Source organism: Phalangium opilio, unplaced genomic scaffold, assembly GCF_054372755.1.
Source record: "Phalangium opilio isolate 3A_F unplaced genomic scaffold, DU_Popi_V2 ptg000025l_1, whole genome shotgun sequence".
Taxonomy (NCBI): domain Eukaryota; kingdom Metazoa; phylum Arthropoda; class Arachnida; order Opiliones; family Phalangiidae; genus Phalangium; species Phalangium opilio.
Genome location: NW_028324156.1, coordinates 662,057 through 680,602, shown reverse-complemented (window position 1 = coordinate 680,602; position 18,546 = coordinate 662,057). Strand labels below are relative to the sequence as shown.

Sequence of the window (18,546 nt, the reverse complement as noted above, 5' to 3'; positions counted from 1 at the left end):
GTTTTACTATATCTATGGTCGCACATGGGTGATACATCTGTCAATTTTTATAACAAGTTAATTAAAAACTAGAAAAAATGAAGAATATATATTCAAAAAACAAATTTATTCATCACTAAATGTGTGTAACAGAAAAAAAAATGTCTAAAATCGAAAAATTTACTATTATTATCACTTTGAACTCCTCGTTAAATACGAGAAGCTTGTAACTAAAAATAAAACTGACGATGTTTTTGCAATCTTCTCTAATGAACCCCCAATATATCTTCACGGAAAAGATTCTAAGCCTGATTTTAAATTACAAGCTAAAGTGAAACATCTAAAAGTTTAAATTCGGGTCACAGTTGAAAACTTGAATTTGACACTATTACATTAAGCCTTGCACGAAATAATTAAAGTGTTTCGAAAGACAATGAATAAAGATAAATTTAAAACTTGAAATAAGATAGGGATTATTAGTATAATATAAATTAATTATCTGCCAAGAGTGACCTACCTATCTGAATCCCCCGAAAAGTAATTAACATATTTCAAAGTTATCATTTGAGAGAGCCGAGGCTTAAGTTAAGGAATTGACCAAGGCTTAGGTGATAAATAGGCCTGAATTTCTGAAATGTCAACAACTATTGGTAACTAATTTTGGTTCTCAACAAGATTTCGCGCATTAACATATTTCAAAGTTATCATTCAAGAGAGCCGAGGCTTAAGTTAAGGAATTGACCAAGGCTTAGGTGATAAATAGGCCTGAATTTCTGAAATGTCAACAACTACTGGTAATTTTGGTTCTCAACAAGATTTCGCGCGGTTTCTTTTGAGTTTTAAATATTTAACAACGAAGATTTAGCGCATTATTTTCTTTATGATAATGAAATAATGGCACTTTTTACCGCCGCCAAATCAAATGACGCGATTAAAATACAATACATCGCTGGATTTTAGGGGATTCTCAATCTGACAATAAATTTTCTACGTTAATACATTCTTTCAATTGTGTAAGATTTCATTTTAAACAGATAATCATTACTTTTTCTAATTATTACCAAAATTAAACTTACTCAATCATTTAACTGAAATTTTTTTTTAAACTAACTATAGTAAAAGTTACCACATATGAGTTTCACGAATTTCACCAATGATTTGACTCGCTCTTTGTAAAGCCTGGAATACAAATTAATAATTCCATTCATAAAAGCTCGCGGAATTTTTGTTAATCAGAGTTACGAGAGTTATAAGTATTAAAACACATACTTTTAACATTTCCGAGGCTTCTCTGCGTCTAATAGCAATGTGTTCCGATTCCTGAAGTAATTCCGTGAAGGAATCGTGCTTATAGAGATGCGTTACGAGCTCACTTTGAAGGTTATCTTTAACAAAGTTGACTAGAAAATGCATAATCGCTTTAGGCACAGAATCCTGGATGCTCTTTCGGATGATCAAGAAGTACGAATGAATCAATTTTTCTTTTTCGATAAAAAATAAAAACTATGTTAATTAATTAATTAATTAACTAACTAGTCATGATTTTAGTTAATTAATTTACCGATAATTTCGCAGTCTCTTTGTTCTCTAGGAGAAAGTTTTCTCGAAGTATTTGTGGGCTATTTAAAAATACGTTTAAAAATTTTTAAAGCCAAAAATAAGTGATTTTGATTTATCTTTAGTTTCATGTTTTTTTTTTTGTTTTTTTTTTGGGTAAAATTAAAATCATGTTAATATTAATTTAATAAATAATTTGAAATTGAAAATATCCGTGCAATATTAATTACGAGTTGAAGATTAATTGATTGAATTGGCCTTATTCCTGATGAACGCCACCGAGGCGTAGCGGCGACTTTTGGAACTATAATAATACGGTAGCCAATTACAGGTGGCGCTGGAGTCGATGTACTCTGATGGAGATCTGTTATTTTCTATGTTTTGATTATTACCACTTCAACTTCAAAAAGCATGTTTTAACTAATTAATATTAACCTAATAATCTCCAAATAGACCAAAATCGAATGAAAACTTACTCCGAAAGTCTTATTTCATAATATTAGACAGAATAAGAAAGGTAAAATCAACTTTTAATACTTTTGAAACCATATCGCTTGTTAAGCCTTGGCTATTCAGATCAACAAAACATAGAAAATAACAGATCTCCATCAGAGTCCATCGACTCAAGCGCCACCTCTGATTGGCTACCGTATTATTATAGTTCCAAAAGTCGCCGCTACGCCTCGGTGGCGTTGATCAGGAATAAGGCCAATTGAATTGGAAAAAGGGATTTTGTATTAAAGACATCTACTAAAGACAACTCACCACTTCGGGTAATAGATTGACTGGTTTTACCGGACTTTGAACTTTATTCAGGATTCCATTTTGATGATGCTGTTGTTGTAGTACGTTTTCTTCCGGTGTTTTTGAAAGTCCATTCTGTTCGACTTTGTTATTAGTATTGCTAATTAAATTAGCGATCCAACCCGAAGCTAAATTAGTGTCACTTCCACTCAAACCGCTAAATCGTTGCAAGCTAGAAGTCTAAAGAAAAAAAATCAATAAATTAGCCTTATTCCTGATCAGCGCCACCTACCCATAGCGGCGATTTTGAGAACTACTGTAAGCGGCAAGCCAATCAGATGTCGCTAAAATCTGGTGACGTCACTGACTGGCACTCTCGGGTCTTACCAAAAATGACGTCACCAGATTTTAGCAACATCTGATTGGCTTGCCGCTTACAGTAGTTCTCAAAGTCACCGCTATGGGTAGGTGGCGCTGATCAGGAATAAGGCTAATTAAATTTAAAATACCAATTAAAAAAAATATATAAAGTCATTTGTACAAATCAAAAACCACACCTTGTTAATTACTTTTTCAGGAACTTCATTCTTTTCAACATTGATATTAGACGGAGGTGGCGGCATAGGACCATTGTCAACTTTGGGTTTTGTCTTTGGTTCAGCTTGTTTCAACTGAGTACTGATTAGAGCCGTGTCGTGAAAATCAGGATGTTTGGTATTTATGTAAGAAAGTTCAATGGCTACTAGGTTTTCCACCATAGAGTTTGTGGGAGGCAACCTTCTTCTCAATAAGTGAGTAACAACATCCACGATTCTGTCGTGCAGCTTAGGAAACCTTAATAGTTCTTGTTGAACTTCGGTACCGCAATGTTGAATGATTCTCTGCATTTCTTCGTGAACTAATTCAACGCAACGTAAACTGGGTTCTTCCAAACGACGTATTTGTCTTTTAACAAGAAGTTCAAAGGAAACTTCCGGTACAAATAAAGCGGGTCTCGGACCCTAGAAAGAATTTTCTTATTTTTCCACCCACTCCCAACGCGAACTAAAGTATCTTCTTCACTTACGGTGGCATTTCTTATAGCGGTTAAAATATCCAAGGTGGTTAATCCGGCTAAAGGATGGATGGAATCCAATGTTCTTCCAAAAGTTTCATGAAAAATGTAACAAATTCTGGCTCCTCCGCATAATTCAGTCGTTTCAATGTTTCTAGCGGTTCCTTCGATGGTGCAGCAATAAGCTGATGCAAATTTTGTGATTATTTGCAACAAAGTTTGACCTTGATCTTCGACACTGTCGCCGTAAGAACTGAGTAAAGAATGAAACTGAGATATCATAACATTAACGCGAGTTTTCAGATCAGGCAAACAATCTCTGATGTGATGCATCAAAAGCTGAAAAACAAATCCCAGTTTATTTGTAAAACATAAACCTTAAGTACTAATAATTAAATTAATTACTCTGTTAAGGGTTTTGGCTAGATACGGTGTTCCATTACGGGTTGCTAAAGCCGGATATTTACGTTGTAGGAATAATCCTTCATCTTTTAGGCAATCTTCTATTGATTTTTTGTTATTTATGTCTTGTTGGGAACGATTGACAACTCCAATTATTCCCAATTTGACAGGAATAACTCTACCGCAAAGAACATCCATGGCATCAGTTCCAGCATCCATCAAATCCAGTTTAGTTATGACGGCTAATGTTCTACGCCCATCAGGATCTACTTCACGCGCTAGTTTTAACGATTCCGAAGTGGCAAAATCTGTATTAGCAGCTGTTACTGATAAAATTATTGAATTGGGGTTGGCTATGTATTTTATAAGGAGATCCTTAATCTGGTTTTCTATATCTTCCGGTTGATCACCAACTGGCACCTGAATGTTAATAATAAAACTATTATATAGGCCTATAATATAAGAAAGTTACGTTACTTTGGTTATTCCTGGTAAATCAACAAGAGTTAAATTTACAACATGTGACGAATATATTTTTAAGTTTATCGGTTCTGGGCATATACCCTGTTAAACAATAACGGCGTTTAATTGCCATATTATCAGTTAAAAATTGGTTGTTATTGTACCTTATTAGCTCCACTCATTCTATCAGTTTCACCTTCAATCTCTTGTCTGATTTCATTAAAATTTGTGAATATTTTGTTCTTGGTGTGTAGAAATTTTCCCCATTCTTCTAAACCCATTGTCCCTTCCTCGGCAGATCGATGAGTTTGATCATCTTTACCAACGTAAACTAACTGAAGTATCAAGGGCCGTCTTGTTACAATTCCCGCTCCCCGAGGCAAAAAATCTTTTCCAACTAAACTTTCGAGTACTGAACTTTTACCCGAGCTCTACAACCAATAAAGCGATAGTTTAAATTCGTAACACGAACGTTTTAATTAGAAATAATACAAAAATAATGAGGAAAAAAGAACCAAGAATGACCGTGAAAATTGAAAATTACACCGACAATTTCCTAAGCCTTTGTAAGGTCAAACTGAAATTTCGTAAATAGGGTTAATTTACCTGCGATCCAACGACGACAATTTGCGGTAATTGTATGGCATCAGTTCCAATCGTGTTAAACACATCTTGAAGCTTATTAATTACCGGGATTAAGGCCTCCATTAGGCCAAAATTTGTTGAAATCGAACGATTAGCGTTCCCTATTCTTAAGCACAAAAGGGCGCGAGTTCAACTGACGTAAGGGAAAATCAAAGAGAAGCCGACTCTTGTGACGTAATAATAACAACTTTTCGCGCGAAATTCAAACTGAAATCCCGCGCTGGCAATTTGATTGGCTGATCCTGAAATGAAAGGGATTTTTCGATGGAAATTTTGTTCAAAGAAAGCGTTCAACTACTTCCATTGTGTCATTCATAAATATAGCACCGCGGAACTAACTTTGAATAAAATTTATGAAAGGAATTAAAGCGGCTTTATGAAAGATCCCTGTAATTATAGGGAAACCAGTTTTGAAACGTACTTTTCTCGTTTCGTCACTACACGCTCTCTCCATCAGTAAAGTCAATTTTAACTTTCTTTCGGGAGGAAGATTCCGCGGAAGCTCTAAGTGCCTCTTGGAAATTCATCTTTAACACGTAAGTTTGCAGATAATTAATTTAATTAAGGTAGATTTTTAGTTATATATTATCTTGTCGAAGTATTTTTGTAATTTTTGATATGATCAGTCGAGATTTTTGCATTTTAAGACCAAAACTTGACGTTTTTAGTTGGAAAGTTAATAAATTTGCATAAAATTACATTAAACCCCTATATAGACATAAATACGTAATATTTTAAGCAACCTTCATAAGTATGCCAGTTGCAACATCCCCTAATTTAACAATTAAAACGTCCTCGATTTATATTATGAAATCGGAAATATACGTAGAATCATAACCAGATTTGTGAGAATATTTTTCTATAGTGTCCCATTTAAAATCTTTAATAAAACTTCAGTATATTGCTTTAACTGTCAAAACACGTAGGGGATGAACAGTTCCAGGGGAAAGTACTTGAAGTATGTCCTTGAACCCAACTTGAAGACGAAAAAAAAATAACATCTATTTTCAAATTAGGGGTTATTCACTCTTTTTGGGGGGGTTCAAAGTTTCGTACTTCTAGATATACTGGTTATTTTCGATACTTGGGGCTATTTTATAAATAGCCTGTGTGTTAGCTTAAACTTTTACAGCTGAAACAATAGATACGCTACGGAAATACATCTACAGTGATATCATAAGGATACACTTTACTATAAGTGTGACCATAAGTTAATAAGATATGTTCCATAAGTTTGCCACGAAGTGACGTAGGTCATAGATTATGGTAAAGTGACGCCTGCTTTTGGCGCTATCAAAGGCTTAGTAATTCGGACTAAATAGAGTAAATGTCACTTCTACGTATGCAAACGTCATACCCTTCTATCTCTTAGCCCAGTGTCATCCCCCCTAACAGGCGCGTACAGTATCCACTCTTACAAAAGCGCGCCTAGAGGGAGGGATACACAGTCTACTCCCCTCTCTACCGACACTACTCTATAGAAAGATGGAAGTCCTGCAAAATTAATCGAGTGTAGTTAATCAATTCTCGCTTGTCGTTCTCGAACTAACTCTAAGTAATTCTCTAGCATTACGAAGTGTCATACTTATATAGAACATATCTTATAAACTTATGGTGTGACTAAAATAATAAAAACTCCTGGAAATGAATTGTTTTAAATTTTTTCTTCAGTCTTACTTGTCAATATTGTGTTACTTCTGTTAAACAGGGCCCCCATATAATATTTACATCCTGTTTCAATGTTTTTTTCGGATTTTTTTTTTCTTTTTTTTGTGTCTCAAATTACCATCTGGGATTTGGCGGGGAATTTTTACTATCAGAAGTTCATAAAATGGAAGTATAACACTTTTATGAACTTTTATAGAAAAAAAAATGTCAGATTCAAAGGACAATAAGACTGTTTTTGTTACTGGAGGCGCAGGATTCATAGGAAGTCACGCGGTTGTTGAGTTATTAAACGCTAATTACGATGTAATTGTCATTGATAACTTCATTAATGCCGTACATGGTAATTATTTCAATTAACCTAAAATTAATTGGCAGGTTAATTTAATAATCCGTTATCAGGTTTTGACGGTGAGGCCCCTAGTTTAAAAAGAGTGGAGAAAATTACGGGAAAAAAAGTTACATTTTATCAATGTGATCTTTTGGATAAAAAATTGATATCTGAAATATTTGATAAGGTAAATGAATATGCATTGTGAAAACGGGACTAAGTTAGTTGCATTTTAGTTTTAATATATTTCACTTTTAAGCCTGTAACGATGGATAAAGAATGCGCGTGAGGAAATTTGTTTTCACTCTACAGGATAGGCAACTCCCTATCTCTAACGACAGCTTATTCTGTATATACTCTGTTACAACATCGGTTGTCAGCACGCGCGAACCTAGGTCTCTAAGTAACGCAGCTTTGACCATGCTGTCAAGAGACGATAAACTTCAGGATCTTCAGGATTTAAAATATCCACGAGTTTTTTAGCTCGAGTGCACGGACCTCTAGGCCTTAGTTTCAAATACGTGTAAAATAAATTGCCTACAGCCTACTACACGTATTTGAAACTAAGGCCTAGAGGTCCGTGCACTCGAGCTAAAAAACTCGCAGATATTGTAGATATGGTGAGCGCGCGTGCTGACAACCGATGTTGTAACAGAGTATATACAGTATAAGCTGTCGTTCGAGATAGGGAGTTGCATTTTCTATAGAGTGCTGTCAGTTGTGACGTCAGATCCAAGGTTAAACGTCACGAGTCTGCCTTTAGCAATGGGCGGCCATGACAGTTACCGTTTTTTCTTTATGGGAAAACAGCATGGGTGACGTCACACCGGCGCTTCTGACAGCACTCTATAGCGTGAAAACAAATTTCCTCACGCGCATTCTTTATCCATGATATAATGATTATTTTTGTTAACCCTAATGACTCAGCATAAAATTGATCACGTGATACATTTCGCCGCTATGAAAGCTGTTGGTGAATCAATGCAAAAACCACTATTCTACTACAAAAATAATGTTGTTAGCACTATAAATCTATTAGAGGTGGGTAAAATGATTTCCAAACATTTAAGAATAAGCCTACTACAAATTCCCGCCATTTTTTTTTGTTATTTTTGTAGGTTATGAAGGAACATGGCATTTACAATATGGTTTTTAGCAGTTCCTGCGTTGTCTACGGAAACCCTCAATATCTACCAATAAACGAATCGCACCCGACTGGTGCCGTCACAAACGTTTATGGTAGAACTAAGTTCGCCATTGAACAAATGCTTGAAGATATATGCCGCGCCGAAAAGGTATTAGACCAATTTAGGCTTAGCAACACAAGGGTTAAAAAAGGGCGGGAGATTTAACCTAATTACACTTTTTTGACCACCCCTACTTTATCAGCAATGGAATATCATATCATTGCGATATTTCAACCCAGTTGGGGCCCACGATTCTGGTATTTTAGGCGAGGACCCAACTAGGGCATTTACAAACTTGATGCCATACATTGGGGAAGTGGCCCAGGGTAAAAAACCAGACTTGGTCATATTTGGAGGCGATTACGACACTGTTGATGGCACAGGTATAAATGTTAAGCCTATTTATTTTCAAGAAGTACGAACAAAGGCTTAACGTTAAGCCTTTGTAACTAATTTAAGGGGTACGAGACTTCATTCACGTTATGGATTTAGCCTCGGGGCACGTTTCCGCTTTGAAAAAATTAGAAAGTAACCCTAGATATAAAGTCTACAATTTGGGGACGGGGAAAGGTTACTCTGTACTACAACTCATCCAAACTTTTGAGAAAGTTTGCGAAAAATCAGTCGCTTATCGAATAGTAGATCGTAGGGTAGGGGATATTCCAGCTATTTGGGGAGACTGCGCTTTAGCTGAAAAGGAATTAGGGTGGACAGCCAAGTACGACTTGGAGAAGATGTGTAAGTAGTCGTTTCTCAATAAACTTACAGGGATTTGGGAAAATGATTTACGGTAAGTGTTAAATTTAGGTGAAGATTTTTGGCGGTGGTTAATTAAAAACCCAGCTGGATATAGAATTGAAGGTTTACAACAAAAGGAAAATGGAAATGGTTGCGGGTTTGTCCCGAATGGCAATCATATCCCGACTAATGGAGTTTCCAATCATCATTAATTAAATTAATTATTAATTTTGGGCAGTAATTTGTTTTTGTTTCCTATGAATCAATACGCTTTTCCAATATTCATATTATTTTTGCATTATAATTTTGTTAAGTTAATTTTTATAAATAAAAACGGTTACTGAGAACACATTTTGCATTATTTCTTTGCTTTCTTATATATAAAACACAATTTTCTGTGATCTAAAACCATTTTAAATAAATTTACCAACGCAAAAAGTTCCCCGTAACTTTCCCGCGCAATATTAAAAAAAAGGCGGGAACTGTTTTAGGCCTAGAAACTCGCGACACCAAATTTACCAAGGCAAAAACGCGTAATTTTCCCGCGCAATATTCAAAAAAAGGCGGGAACTGTTTTAGGCCTAGAAACTCGCGATACCAAATTTACCAAGGCAAAAACGCGTAATTTTCCCGCGCAATATTCAAAAAAAAAGGCGGGAACTGTTTTAGGCCTAAAGACTCGCGATACCAAAATAGCTATGTACTTTCAAACACTACGTGAAACAAAGTAAAAAGGTCAGGAACATCAAGAAACGAGTTTAAAAAAGCCCAAGGACGTCGAAAAAAACATATTATTCAGAGTTTAAAAGTTCTTTCGAGAGTATACGAGAATTTTATGATTATATTTAAATTTGAAAAAAATAATATTTCATTTTAAATTTGTTTGAGCCTGCAAACATGGGTATTTGATTTATCCATCACGAGTCCATTATTAAAAGGCGCGGCCATGTTAAATCGGTCTGCTATTAATCTCATATTCTCCGCGTCAAATTTAACAAAATTAAAATGTCTAAATATCCAACAACGAAATCTAAGGGGAGTTCCATCAGTAGCGCAATTACCTACCGCCAAAATAGACAAAGGAAACTTTCGAAACGTTCTTGACACTGTTCCCGATGGGGAATATTTGGACACAATTGCACCCTCATTACCCAAATCTTTCAACCTTGCCGCCTATGCTAATCAATCTCAAACCCTTCAAAAACTAATCCAAATCGGAGTAGATTTACGAAAGATCGAGAAGAAGGGCTTGGGACAATATTACGCCGAATTAGACTTTGATAAAGATGTTAAGGACATTTTAATATTCCTAAATGACTTGGGAGTTGATCCCAGCAACTTTGGGCAAGTCATCACCAAGAACCCTTTCATATTTGGACAAACAATAGAAAACTTAGAAAAGAGAATAACTTACTTTAAAAGCAAAAAGTTTAGCAATGAAGAAATTGCCAGTATTGTTACAAGAGCTCCCCTTATTTTGAGTTACACCGTTAAAGCAATTGATTCCGCCTTGGGTTTCCTTCAAAAAGAGTTTGGCCTTAATGGTGACCAAGTTAGACACGTAGTTGTCAAATACCCAAAGATATTACTAAATAAGTTCTTGCAAACAAAAGTGCGTTAGGTTTCTTTAATTTTAACACATCAGTTTTCAGACTAGGAGTATTGATACCATTTGTAACAGGAGGAGAGGCTACTTGGTATTGCACATTGTCCACCAAGTAGCCTGGCCTCCTTGTGTAAATGGTATCAATCCTCCTAGTCTGAAAACTAAGTTAATTTTAAAATTAATAAATTACGAACCTTTATGATCATATAGGAGATTAGTTTTACGGTGAAAGAAGAATTGGGTTTTAAACCATTTGAAGCCAAAGAACTTCTCCTAAAATTACCAAAAATATGGTGTCTCTGTAAGAATAGTTAGAACACCAACAAAAAACAATAGAGTGCTGTCAGAAGCGTCGGTGTGACGTCACCCATGCTGTTTTCCCATAAAGAAAAAACGGTAACTGTCATGGGCGCCCATTGCTAAAGGCAGACTCGTGACGTTTAACCTTGGATCTGACGTCACAACTGACAGCACTCTATTAAAGTTAAAGTCAATTAACTTAATTTCCCCTCTTTTAGCGCGTAAAGAATTAACAGAACGATTGGACTATCTCCATAATGAGATTGGCATCGCTCACGAGGACATATTAAATTTCCCCGGATCTTTATTACGTAGGAAATTCCTGGTAGTCCAACGTCACCAATACTTAGTGACATTAGGAAGAGCTCAATACGACAAAACCAAAGCCAATTACGTCTCCCTGATGGATTTATGCACAGGAGATGACGTTAATTTCTGTCAAAATGTGGCTAAAACTTCCGTTCAAGACTTTAACCAATACTTGAAGACTTTGTAAAATAATAGGCCTAATATTTCCGCGTCAATAAATAAATAAAGACAATAATTTCCAGCCAGAAAAGTTTGATAGTAATATTTATTTATTCCTGGTGTTTTTAAATCATTTTTCTAAGAAGAACGTTGATTTGTTCCTCTCGGTTACCAAAATCTCCTCCTTCCACAAAGTGGACAGTCTTCTTTCTCCAGCCGGCTTTAGGGTTGTTCAACTTAAAGTGCCACAAGAAGTTTGTGGCTCTCTTAAAGTTGGGTCCGACTGTATAAATCTCGTGAATCAAATCTTCCACGCAGATAATTCCGTATTTTCCTAGACGCGATTCAATAATGGCATTGTCACTCAAAGCAACCCTTCGGTGTTGCACGCGACCAAACCCTCTTTTGTAAACCAATTCGCGAATTGTTTTCATGTTTGGGTATCTAACAACAAAAAGATTAATATTATTATTATTTAGAAAACAATTTATTCAGTTTATCATCAACTGACCCCCAAGCAATGTATGGTTCGGCAATTCTAAGCATGTTAATCGTAGCTTTATTAAGTTTGACAAAGACTCCATTGTTAATTTGACGCAATCTCAACAGTTGAAGAACTTTACGTGGTTTTGGGCTCACTCCGTTGATACTATAAGCGATAATTATTATTAAAAACACCAAATTACTAAATTAGGAATGAAGTTAAACAGGCTTACCCTCTGATCCTAACGACAAAAGCCAATTTTGGTTCAGCGGGAACATAAAAGTTGCCCTTATTCCTTGCCATACGCTTCAATCTGATCAAATCACGTTTTTGGGAACGATATTCTTTCAAATAACTTTCGGCTCTCTTGAAAATTTCCCTCCTTTTCAATACTTGTTCCTAATTAATCATATTAATTAATTAGCGTCTAGATTAAAAACTAAAATAGAAGCCTACGACATTACCTTCTTCCTTCGGATGGAGCTTTGAGCGGCTTTGGCCTTTAATTCGGCACGCCGTTTCCTCTTCTTCAACAAAGTCTCGGGGACTTGGGGTAATTTCTTCGCGGCTCCTCTGAAAAATTCATTATAATTAAGTTAATTAAAGTTACAAATCTACTCCGAATGATTTCCTAGCACACTGTTACGCGAAGCGCGTGAGGAGCCGAGGCTTAATAAACGTGGATACCTTATTACATTCATGTCAAACTTAAAACACTTAACTTTACGATAAATATAATAATTTATATTCCTCAAACAAAACTTAATACAATAACAGTCTTAATTAAATTTAGTTTAATATAAATTTCACGATTAAAACCGATTTATTACAGAAAAACGATACTTACTCGGTCGGTGCCATTTTGCTACACGCGAGAGTTTTTCTAAACGGAAGTAGTATCTTCGGCTGCGCGTGCGCTTTAGCGAAAAACCACTGCGGCGGGAAAGGGTGGTTTTTAAATCCCTCGCGCACAGCCACGGCGCACCATATGACTTTAGGCGGGAATTTTGAACTCCACTTTTCAAGGACCAAACTTTTCTGTTTTGATTTGCGGAGATAATTTAGCGAAACGATAATGTAAACTAATAAGAATCGAAAATCAATAATTTGGAGGACTATTCCTATCTCTAGCCTTGGGAAATTATTTTAATAAACATGAAGCCAATTACTAAATAATTTTGGAAAGTTGCAAACTTGAAAGCAATTATTCGGTAGTCGCCTGAATAAAAAGAAATGATTTTATCTCTCTGTTTAGATAAGGCTTGTATCTATAAATTATAATACATACCTTTTGTGGTTTAGAAATTAACCTTTGATAAGAAAATGATTTTGTTAAGAGTTAAGTGGGTGTCAGACCTTTTTAGCCTCGTAAATCGAAGCTACCGTATCCGGTAAACCTTCCGGAACAAAAAAGGGTAAGTTTACGAGTTATTATCAACAAGGGCCACTATAACTTGACCTTTAAAATTTGCCTAATTATGCCGTAAATATTATCTATCCACTCAGAATCTTTTAGTAATCAAATACGTTTTTAGATATTTATGCAAACGAAATTAACCGCGTATCGTGGTATTCTAATTGGTCCTCAGTGATATAGACAACCTTAGAAGGAACGAATATAGCCTTATTTAACCCCGTAAATTCGTTGCATTTCCAGGCCGCTTTTTCAAACAGCTTTGATTATCGCTGCAAATAACCTTGAAAAGAGGCGAAACGTTATAGCTTCAGCTTGTTTGTAAAGTCAGTCGCGAAATACATTTCGAGTACGCGTTGATCGAGTGTCCTCACCTTGGCGTCGAGAACGAGATAAAACGAAACTAATTACTTCATCCCGTTTATGTTTTTATATCATACGAGTCGCTCTGACGAGAATCATGACCAAAAGCTTCGACAATTACTATTAAATCTCGTTTATTAACTACCCAAAAACGAAAAAAAAGAAACGAGCTCTGTTAAATAGTAGAGTATCACTTTTTAGGTCGACTATTGTCCCAAGAACAACACACTTACACAGACAGAAAAGGAAGATGAACGAAAATGAAGCTTTACCGAAAGACAAGTAAAACCAATCTTAAGTTATTCGAGAGTTTAAGTACTACACCCGCAACACAAATGTCGATCGGTTCTTTTATCAATTGCAGGTACCGTTTTGTCTACGGTACGGTATTTCTATTAGGTATCACCTCCCTATTACCGTGGAACTTTTTCATCACGGCCAATGACGTGGGTTTCCCTAGACCTATTTTTCTTAGATGGGGAATTATTTATTTATAAAGATTGTTTATTTCAGTATTGGATGTTCAAATTCCGGGACATGAACAGCACGGTGTACGAGGTGGACTCTAATTACAAGTCGGACTTGCAAGCGTCCTTCACTAGCTACTTGATCATCGCCAGTAAAGTTCCTTTCGTCTTTTTTCTACTGGTTAACACGGCCCTAAGTAGTAGAATATCGGCCGTAATCCGGGTGGCCATTCCATTGGTGATATGTCTCGCGTTGTTTTGCGTCACAGCGGCCTTAGTATACGTCGACACTGATTACCGTAAGTACCACGTACCCAATTAAGGCTACCTTAATTGAACGTTCGAGTAAAATAGCACCACTATTTTTAGATCAGAACGCGTTCTTGGCAGCAACTCTGTCCTCGGTGGCCTTTATAAATGGTGCGTACCGAGTCTACCCTACCAAAGTCAAATTACCATTGACATAAACATTTTGTCCCCCTTAGTGGTAGCGGCTTTTTTACAAGGAGGAGGAATGGGAATTTCGGGGGCTTTACCCCAAAAGTACATGACGTCAAACGTGTACGGACAAGCGGCGGGAGGGGTTTTCGCTTCCGTCGTTCAAATTCTAACCCTAGTCGGGGACACATCGGAACAAGCTAGCGCATTGGCTTACTTCCTGTGCGCCATCGCCACTATGATCCTTACATTCGTGGCCTTTATGATCATGAAGAAAACGGTACGAAGATAGGACATTCAAGTTTTAAGTACTCGATACTAAGTGCCTCTTTTCTTGCAGCCCTTTTATAAGTACTACATGTCAACTCAAGTTGGTAGGTAACAACAAACAAAAGTTGACCTGGGAACTTAATTCCGACCAGTTCATTTCAGGGGAACAACGCCTGATTAAAGCGGATGGCGAAGGGCAAGGTTTTGACACTAAGGTGCCCTTACTACAAATAATCAAAAAAGTAAGAGTCAAGTACTTAAAGGGGCTGGCCGGAGCTGTTAGGGTGAAGGGGGGTCAAACTGTTGGTTAGCATATTGCTTACCCGCCATTTCTTATGGCCAAAGAGCTGGGTGTTTTCCCCCTGAACTAAGGGCGGACTTCACCCCAACAGCGCCGGTTAGACCCTTTAAGTACCATTCCTATTTGGACGAAAAAATTTATTGAATTGATTTCAGATATGGATCTTTGAGTTGACGACTGTTGTCATATTTTGGGTAACGTAAATTTATATTAACAAATTATTAATTGAAATGGATGGAGCTTAAATTTAATCGCGATTGGTATTATTGGTAGGTGACCTTGACGGCTTTCCCAGCAGTAGTGGTTTTGGTCAGCGCCATGAACTCCACTTCCCCCATCGCGGGTAAGACATTCCCCAAACAGTTTTGAAGTACAGTAGTGAGAAAGCCCTGACATTTTTCAGGACGTCTATTCGCCCCTGTTGCCTGTTTCCTACCCTTTAACATATTTGACGTTGTGGGACGAGTACTGGCCGAATTATTTCCATTGGTAATTAAAATAACTCGCGCGAGTTTAATAAATAATAAAACTGGAGAATAATTTTGAATGTTTCAGCCCAAGAAGAGGAGTGGCCTTCTTTTGTGTCTATCTCTACTGAGAGTGGCCTTCATCCCACTGTTGATGTTGTGCAATGCCCACCCGAGACACTTGATGCCCGTTGTCTTTGACAGTGATTATAGCTTTGTCATTTTCATCATATTATTTGCCATTTCCAATGGATACCTCTTTTCCATCGCCATGACCAACGGACCCAAGTAAGTACCACCCATTTCATATGACCAGAAGTAACTTTCAGATTCGAATTTCCTGGCCTATTTTCAAATTCCCATCCTTCTACACCTCATTGTTCTATTTTTAAATTCCCAACCCCCCTCACCTTATTGGCCTATTTTTAAGTACCCATCCTTCCCCTTGGCCTTATTGGTCTATTTTTAAACTCCCATCCTTCCCCCTTGACCTTATTGGTCTATTTTTAAACTCCCATCCTTCCCCCTTGACCTTATTGGTCTATTTTTAAAGCCCCTTCCTTTCCGCCCCTTGACCTTATTGGTCTATTTTTAAACTCTCATCCTTCCCGCCCCCTGACCTTTATGGTCTATTTTTAAAGCACCATCCTTCCCGCCCCTTGACCTTATTGGTCTATTTTTAAAGCCCCAACCCCCCACCCCTCACCTTATTGGCCTATTTTTAAGTACCCATCCTTCCCCTTGGCCTTATTGGTCTATTTTTAAACTCCAATCCTTCCCCCTTGACCTTATTGGTCTATTTTTAAAGCCCCGTCCTTCCCGCCCCCTGACCTTCATGGTCTATTTTTAAAACCCCATCCTCCGCGCCCCTTAACCTTATTGGTCTATTTTTAAATTCCCTTCCCTCCTCCTTGACATTATTGGTCTATTTTTAAACAACCATCCTTCGCGCCCCTTGACCTTATTGGTCTATTTTTAAATTCCCATCCTCCGCGCCCCTTGACCTTATTGGTCTATCTTTAAATTCCCTTCCTACCCCCTGTGACCTTATTGGTCTAGTTTTAAATCCCCATCCTTCCCCTTGGCCTTATTGGTCTATTTTTAAATCCCCACCCTTCCCCCTTTGACCTTATTGGTCTATTTTTAAATCCCCATCCTCCGCGCCCCTTGACCTTATTGGTCTATTTTTAAATCCCCATCCTACCCCCCTGTGACCTTATTGGTCTATTTTTAAATCCCCATCCATCCTCCTTGACATTATTGGCCTATTTTTAAATCCCCATCCTCTGCGCCCCTTGACATTATTGGCCTATATTTAAGTTCCCATCAGTCCTCGGACCTTTTTGACCTATTTTTGAACTCCTGGACTTTAATTTAACCAGGTTTCCCTTAACCTATAACAACCCTGTTTGTTAATCCCAAATTCTCCATCTCTTTTTCAGAATGGTTGAAGTGCAATATCAAGAGATAGCTGGTTCAATATTAGCTTTCTGTCTGGGAACGGGTCTCATGTTGGGTTCTGTCACCAGTTACGGTGTTGTCAAGCTCCTTTGAAGAATGAAGACCCATTCCCTTAGAAAAAAATCTAATATATAGACGATTCTTTTAACCAAATAAATATTTTAAAGAAAATGTGTTTTTTTATCGAAGTATTTTTTTCTACCAACCGTTTCTTTGTACAGAAAAATTATAATAATATTAAAACAAAATTTAATTTTTTGTTCATTCAAAATGATTAACAATGAATTTCTAATCAATGACATCAGCGTGTTCAAAAAACGTTCTATTATTGACTTTATTTTTTTTCTTTAAATACTCTTTTTTATAAGTTGCAAGGCGACTGATCCCCCGTTAGCATACATCTACTCGAGATCGTCTTCTACTAGAGAAGCTTCCGCCCCACCGGCGGATGAACTCGCGAGACGTTGACTAACAGAGGGTAGTTTTTGCAAGAGAAGATGGAACACTTGAGGAGGTAGAGTTTGTTGCAAAACTTGCAGCAATTGATGGGGTTGACCACAAACGGCAACCGCGTTCGTCAAATGTTCAATTCCATTCTCAATATCCCCTTTTTTCATACAAATAAATATTAAATAAGCAATTGAAAAGAAACTCAAATAGTAAGAGAAGTTAATGTAACGTTACCTTGTCCAAGTAACTCTTCACCAATTTGAACTTCTTGAATGAAGAATTTTTGAACTGCTTCGTAATCTTTAACATCTGGTAACTATAAATATTTTAATTTTTAAAACAAAGACTCAAGAATCTGTATTCTATAAAGACTGCAATTGCAAATGCAATATCACAAGCATAAGGTTAACTTTACTTACCCTAGTACCACCTTGTTTTGAGCGTTCTTTCTGTTGTCTAGCTTTGGCTCGACCTACGCCAAATATTAAGTAATTAATTAATCATAATTATCTTAATAATAACACAAATAAATTTATTATCTAGAAATAATGTAAGAAATTTTCGGAAATGATCAAAGACTCAACAAACAAAATTTGAACTAGCCAAGGCTTAACGACAAATTTGATTATCCTTCAGTAAAAAATGCGGGAAACTTACGTTCTTTCAACTTTTGTTTGAATAATGGATCGCTTCTTCTTTTTCTGTCAAAATAAACGCAATAACCGAGAAACATGGTCCCACAAACACCAGCCGCAACGCTAATTGCCGTCTTAGAAAGCATGGCCGCCACAACCAATGGTGGGCAAATTCGCGAACTTCTGAAATGCTTGTCACTCTCACTCTATGAATGATAATTCTATTAACTGACCCTTCTCACTCTCACTCACAAACTGAGAGTGAAATCACGGGAATTTGAAAATCTCACTCCGCGAGGGAAAGTGGGCGCGCGCTTCCGATTTCCTTCATTACCAGAGAGTGAGAGAGTAGAGAAAATATTTGTTCACTCTTTATAGAAGAATGAGAATAACCTATTAATGTTATGACTCTCACTCAGTTTGAAAGGCTTTGAGCTAGGGATTTTTTAGCGAGCGAGTGAAGTCTTGTTTTAACATGAAATGTTTACTAAGAAAATCTACTAGATGGGGGTGTTTGAATAAGAAAGAATCTCTAACGAGGGAGTCGTCACTTAGCGTTATAGCGTACAACATGAGAAGCCTTATTGTTCATTAAGATGATTTGAATGACTTTGTTTATTTAGATGATTTGAATGACCTTGTTTATTTCGATGGCAAT

The 18,546-nt window shown here is 36.8% G+C and overlaps 6 protein-coding genes across 8 annotated transcripts; 3 read left to right on the top strand and 3 right to left on the bottom strand.

Moving 5' to 3' along the window:
• Positions 1-87: 87 nt before the first annotated feature.
• Drp1 (dynamin related protein 1) lies at positions 88-5,027 on the bottom strand. 2 transcript variants are annotated; one of them, XM_089868956.1, is made up of 10 exons: positions 4,805-5,027; positions 4,363-4,629; positions 4,214-4,300; positions 3,740-4,156; positions 3,347-3,673; positions 2,838-3,281; positions 2,332-2,520; positions 1,541-1,598; positions 1,249-1,460; positions 88-1,158 (listed from the first exon to the last, which is right to left on the bottom strand). In XM_089868956.1, exons 1-10 carry the CDS (start codon positions 4,904-4,906, stop codon positions 1,102-1,104), a joined length of 2,160 nt encoding a protein of 719 aa, XP_089725082.1. In that variant the 5' UTR covers positions 4,907-5,027; the 3' UTR covers positions 88-1,101. The 2 variants fall into 2 exon arrangements, with proteins under 2 accessions (XP_089725082.1, XP_089725081.1); XM_089868955.1 differs by having other exon boundaries at positions 2,302-2,520; positions 4,805-5,023.
• A 149-nt stretch (positions 5,028-5,176) lies between these two features.
• On the top strand, positions 5,177-9,113 carry LOC149691598 (UDP-glucose 4-epimerase-like). The gene is made up of 8 exons (XM_089868972.1): positions 5,177-5,379; positions 6,708-6,851; positions 6,911-7,026; positions 7,767-7,880; positions 7,958-8,134; positions 8,229-8,409; positions 8,486-8,764; positions 8,834-9,113. The coding sequence occupies exons 2-8, from the start codon at positions 6,716-6,718 to the stop codon at positions 8,974-8,976; spliced, it is 1,146 nt and encodes a 381-aa protein (XP_089725098.1). The 5' UTR covers positions 5,177-5,379; positions 6,708-6,715; the 3' UTR covers positions 8,977-9,113.
• Positions 9,114-9,541: 428 nt separating this feature from the next.
• mTerf3 (mitochondrial transcription termination factor 3) lies at positions 9,542-11,182 on the top strand. Its single transcript, XM_089868978.1, has 3 exons — positions 9,542-10,376; positions 10,581-10,671; positions 10,889-11,182. The coding sequence occupies exons 1-3, from the start codon at positions 9,711-9,713 to the stop codon at positions 11,164-11,166; spliced, it is 1,035 nt and encodes a 344-aa protein (XP_089725104.1). The 5' UTR covers positions 9,542-9,710; the 3' UTR covers positions 11,167-11,182.
• Positions 11,183-11,214: 32 nt separating this feature from the next.
• LOC149691596 (large ribosomal subunit protein uL30-like) lies at positions 11,215-12,604 on the bottom strand. The gene is made up of 5 exons (XM_089868980.1): positions 12,470-12,604; positions 12,087-12,195; positions 11,855-12,021; positions 11,650-11,787; positions 11,215-11,582 (listed from the first exon to the last, which is right to left on the bottom strand). The coding sequence occupies exons 1-5, from the start codon at positions 12,481-12,483 to the stop codon at positions 11,264-11,266; spliced, it is 747 nt and encodes a 248-aa protein (XP_089725106.1). The 5' UTR covers positions 12,484-12,604; the 3' UTR covers positions 11,215-11,263.
• A 133-nt stretch (positions 12,605-12,737) lies between these two features.
• LOC149691595 (equilibrative nucleoside transporter 1-like) lies at positions 12,738-16,907 on the top strand. 2 transcript variants are annotated; one of them, XM_089868964.1, is made up of 13 exons: positions 12,738-13,037; positions 13,601-13,681; positions 13,764-13,845; positions 13,913-14,165; positions 14,236-14,286; positions 14,352-14,584; positions 14,645-14,678; positions 14,737-14,816; positions 15,031-15,069; positions 15,149-15,218; positions 15,279-15,364; positions 15,431-15,630; positions 16,785-16,907. In XM_089868964.1, the coding sequence occupies exons 2-13, from the start codon at positions 13,650-13,652 to the stop codon at positions 16,894-16,896; spliced, it is 1,272 nt and encodes a 423-aa protein (XP_089725090.1). In that variant the 5' UTR covers positions 12,738-13,037; positions 13,601-13,649; the 3' UTR covers positions 16,897-16,907. The 2 variants fall into 2 exon arrangements, with proteins under 2 accessions (XP_089725090.1, XP_089725089.1); XM_089868963.1 differs by having other exon boundaries at positions 12,738-13,845.
• A 128-nt stretch (positions 16,908-17,035) lies between these two features.
• Positions 17,036-18,312, bottom strand: LOC149691594 (mitochondrial import receptor subunit TOM20 homolog). Its single transcript, XM_089868987.1, has 4 exons — positions 17,911-18,312; positions 17,673-17,725; positions 17,488-17,569; positions 17,036-17,410 (listed from the first exon to the last, which is right to left on the bottom strand). The coding sequence occupies exons 1-4, from the start codon at positions 18,032-18,034 to the stop codon at positions 17,205-17,207; spliced, it is 465 nt and encodes a 154-aa protein (XP_089725113.1). The 5' UTR covers positions 18,035-18,312; the 3' UTR covers positions 17,036-17,204.
• Between the last annotated feature and the right edge of the window lie 234 nt (positions 18,313-18,546).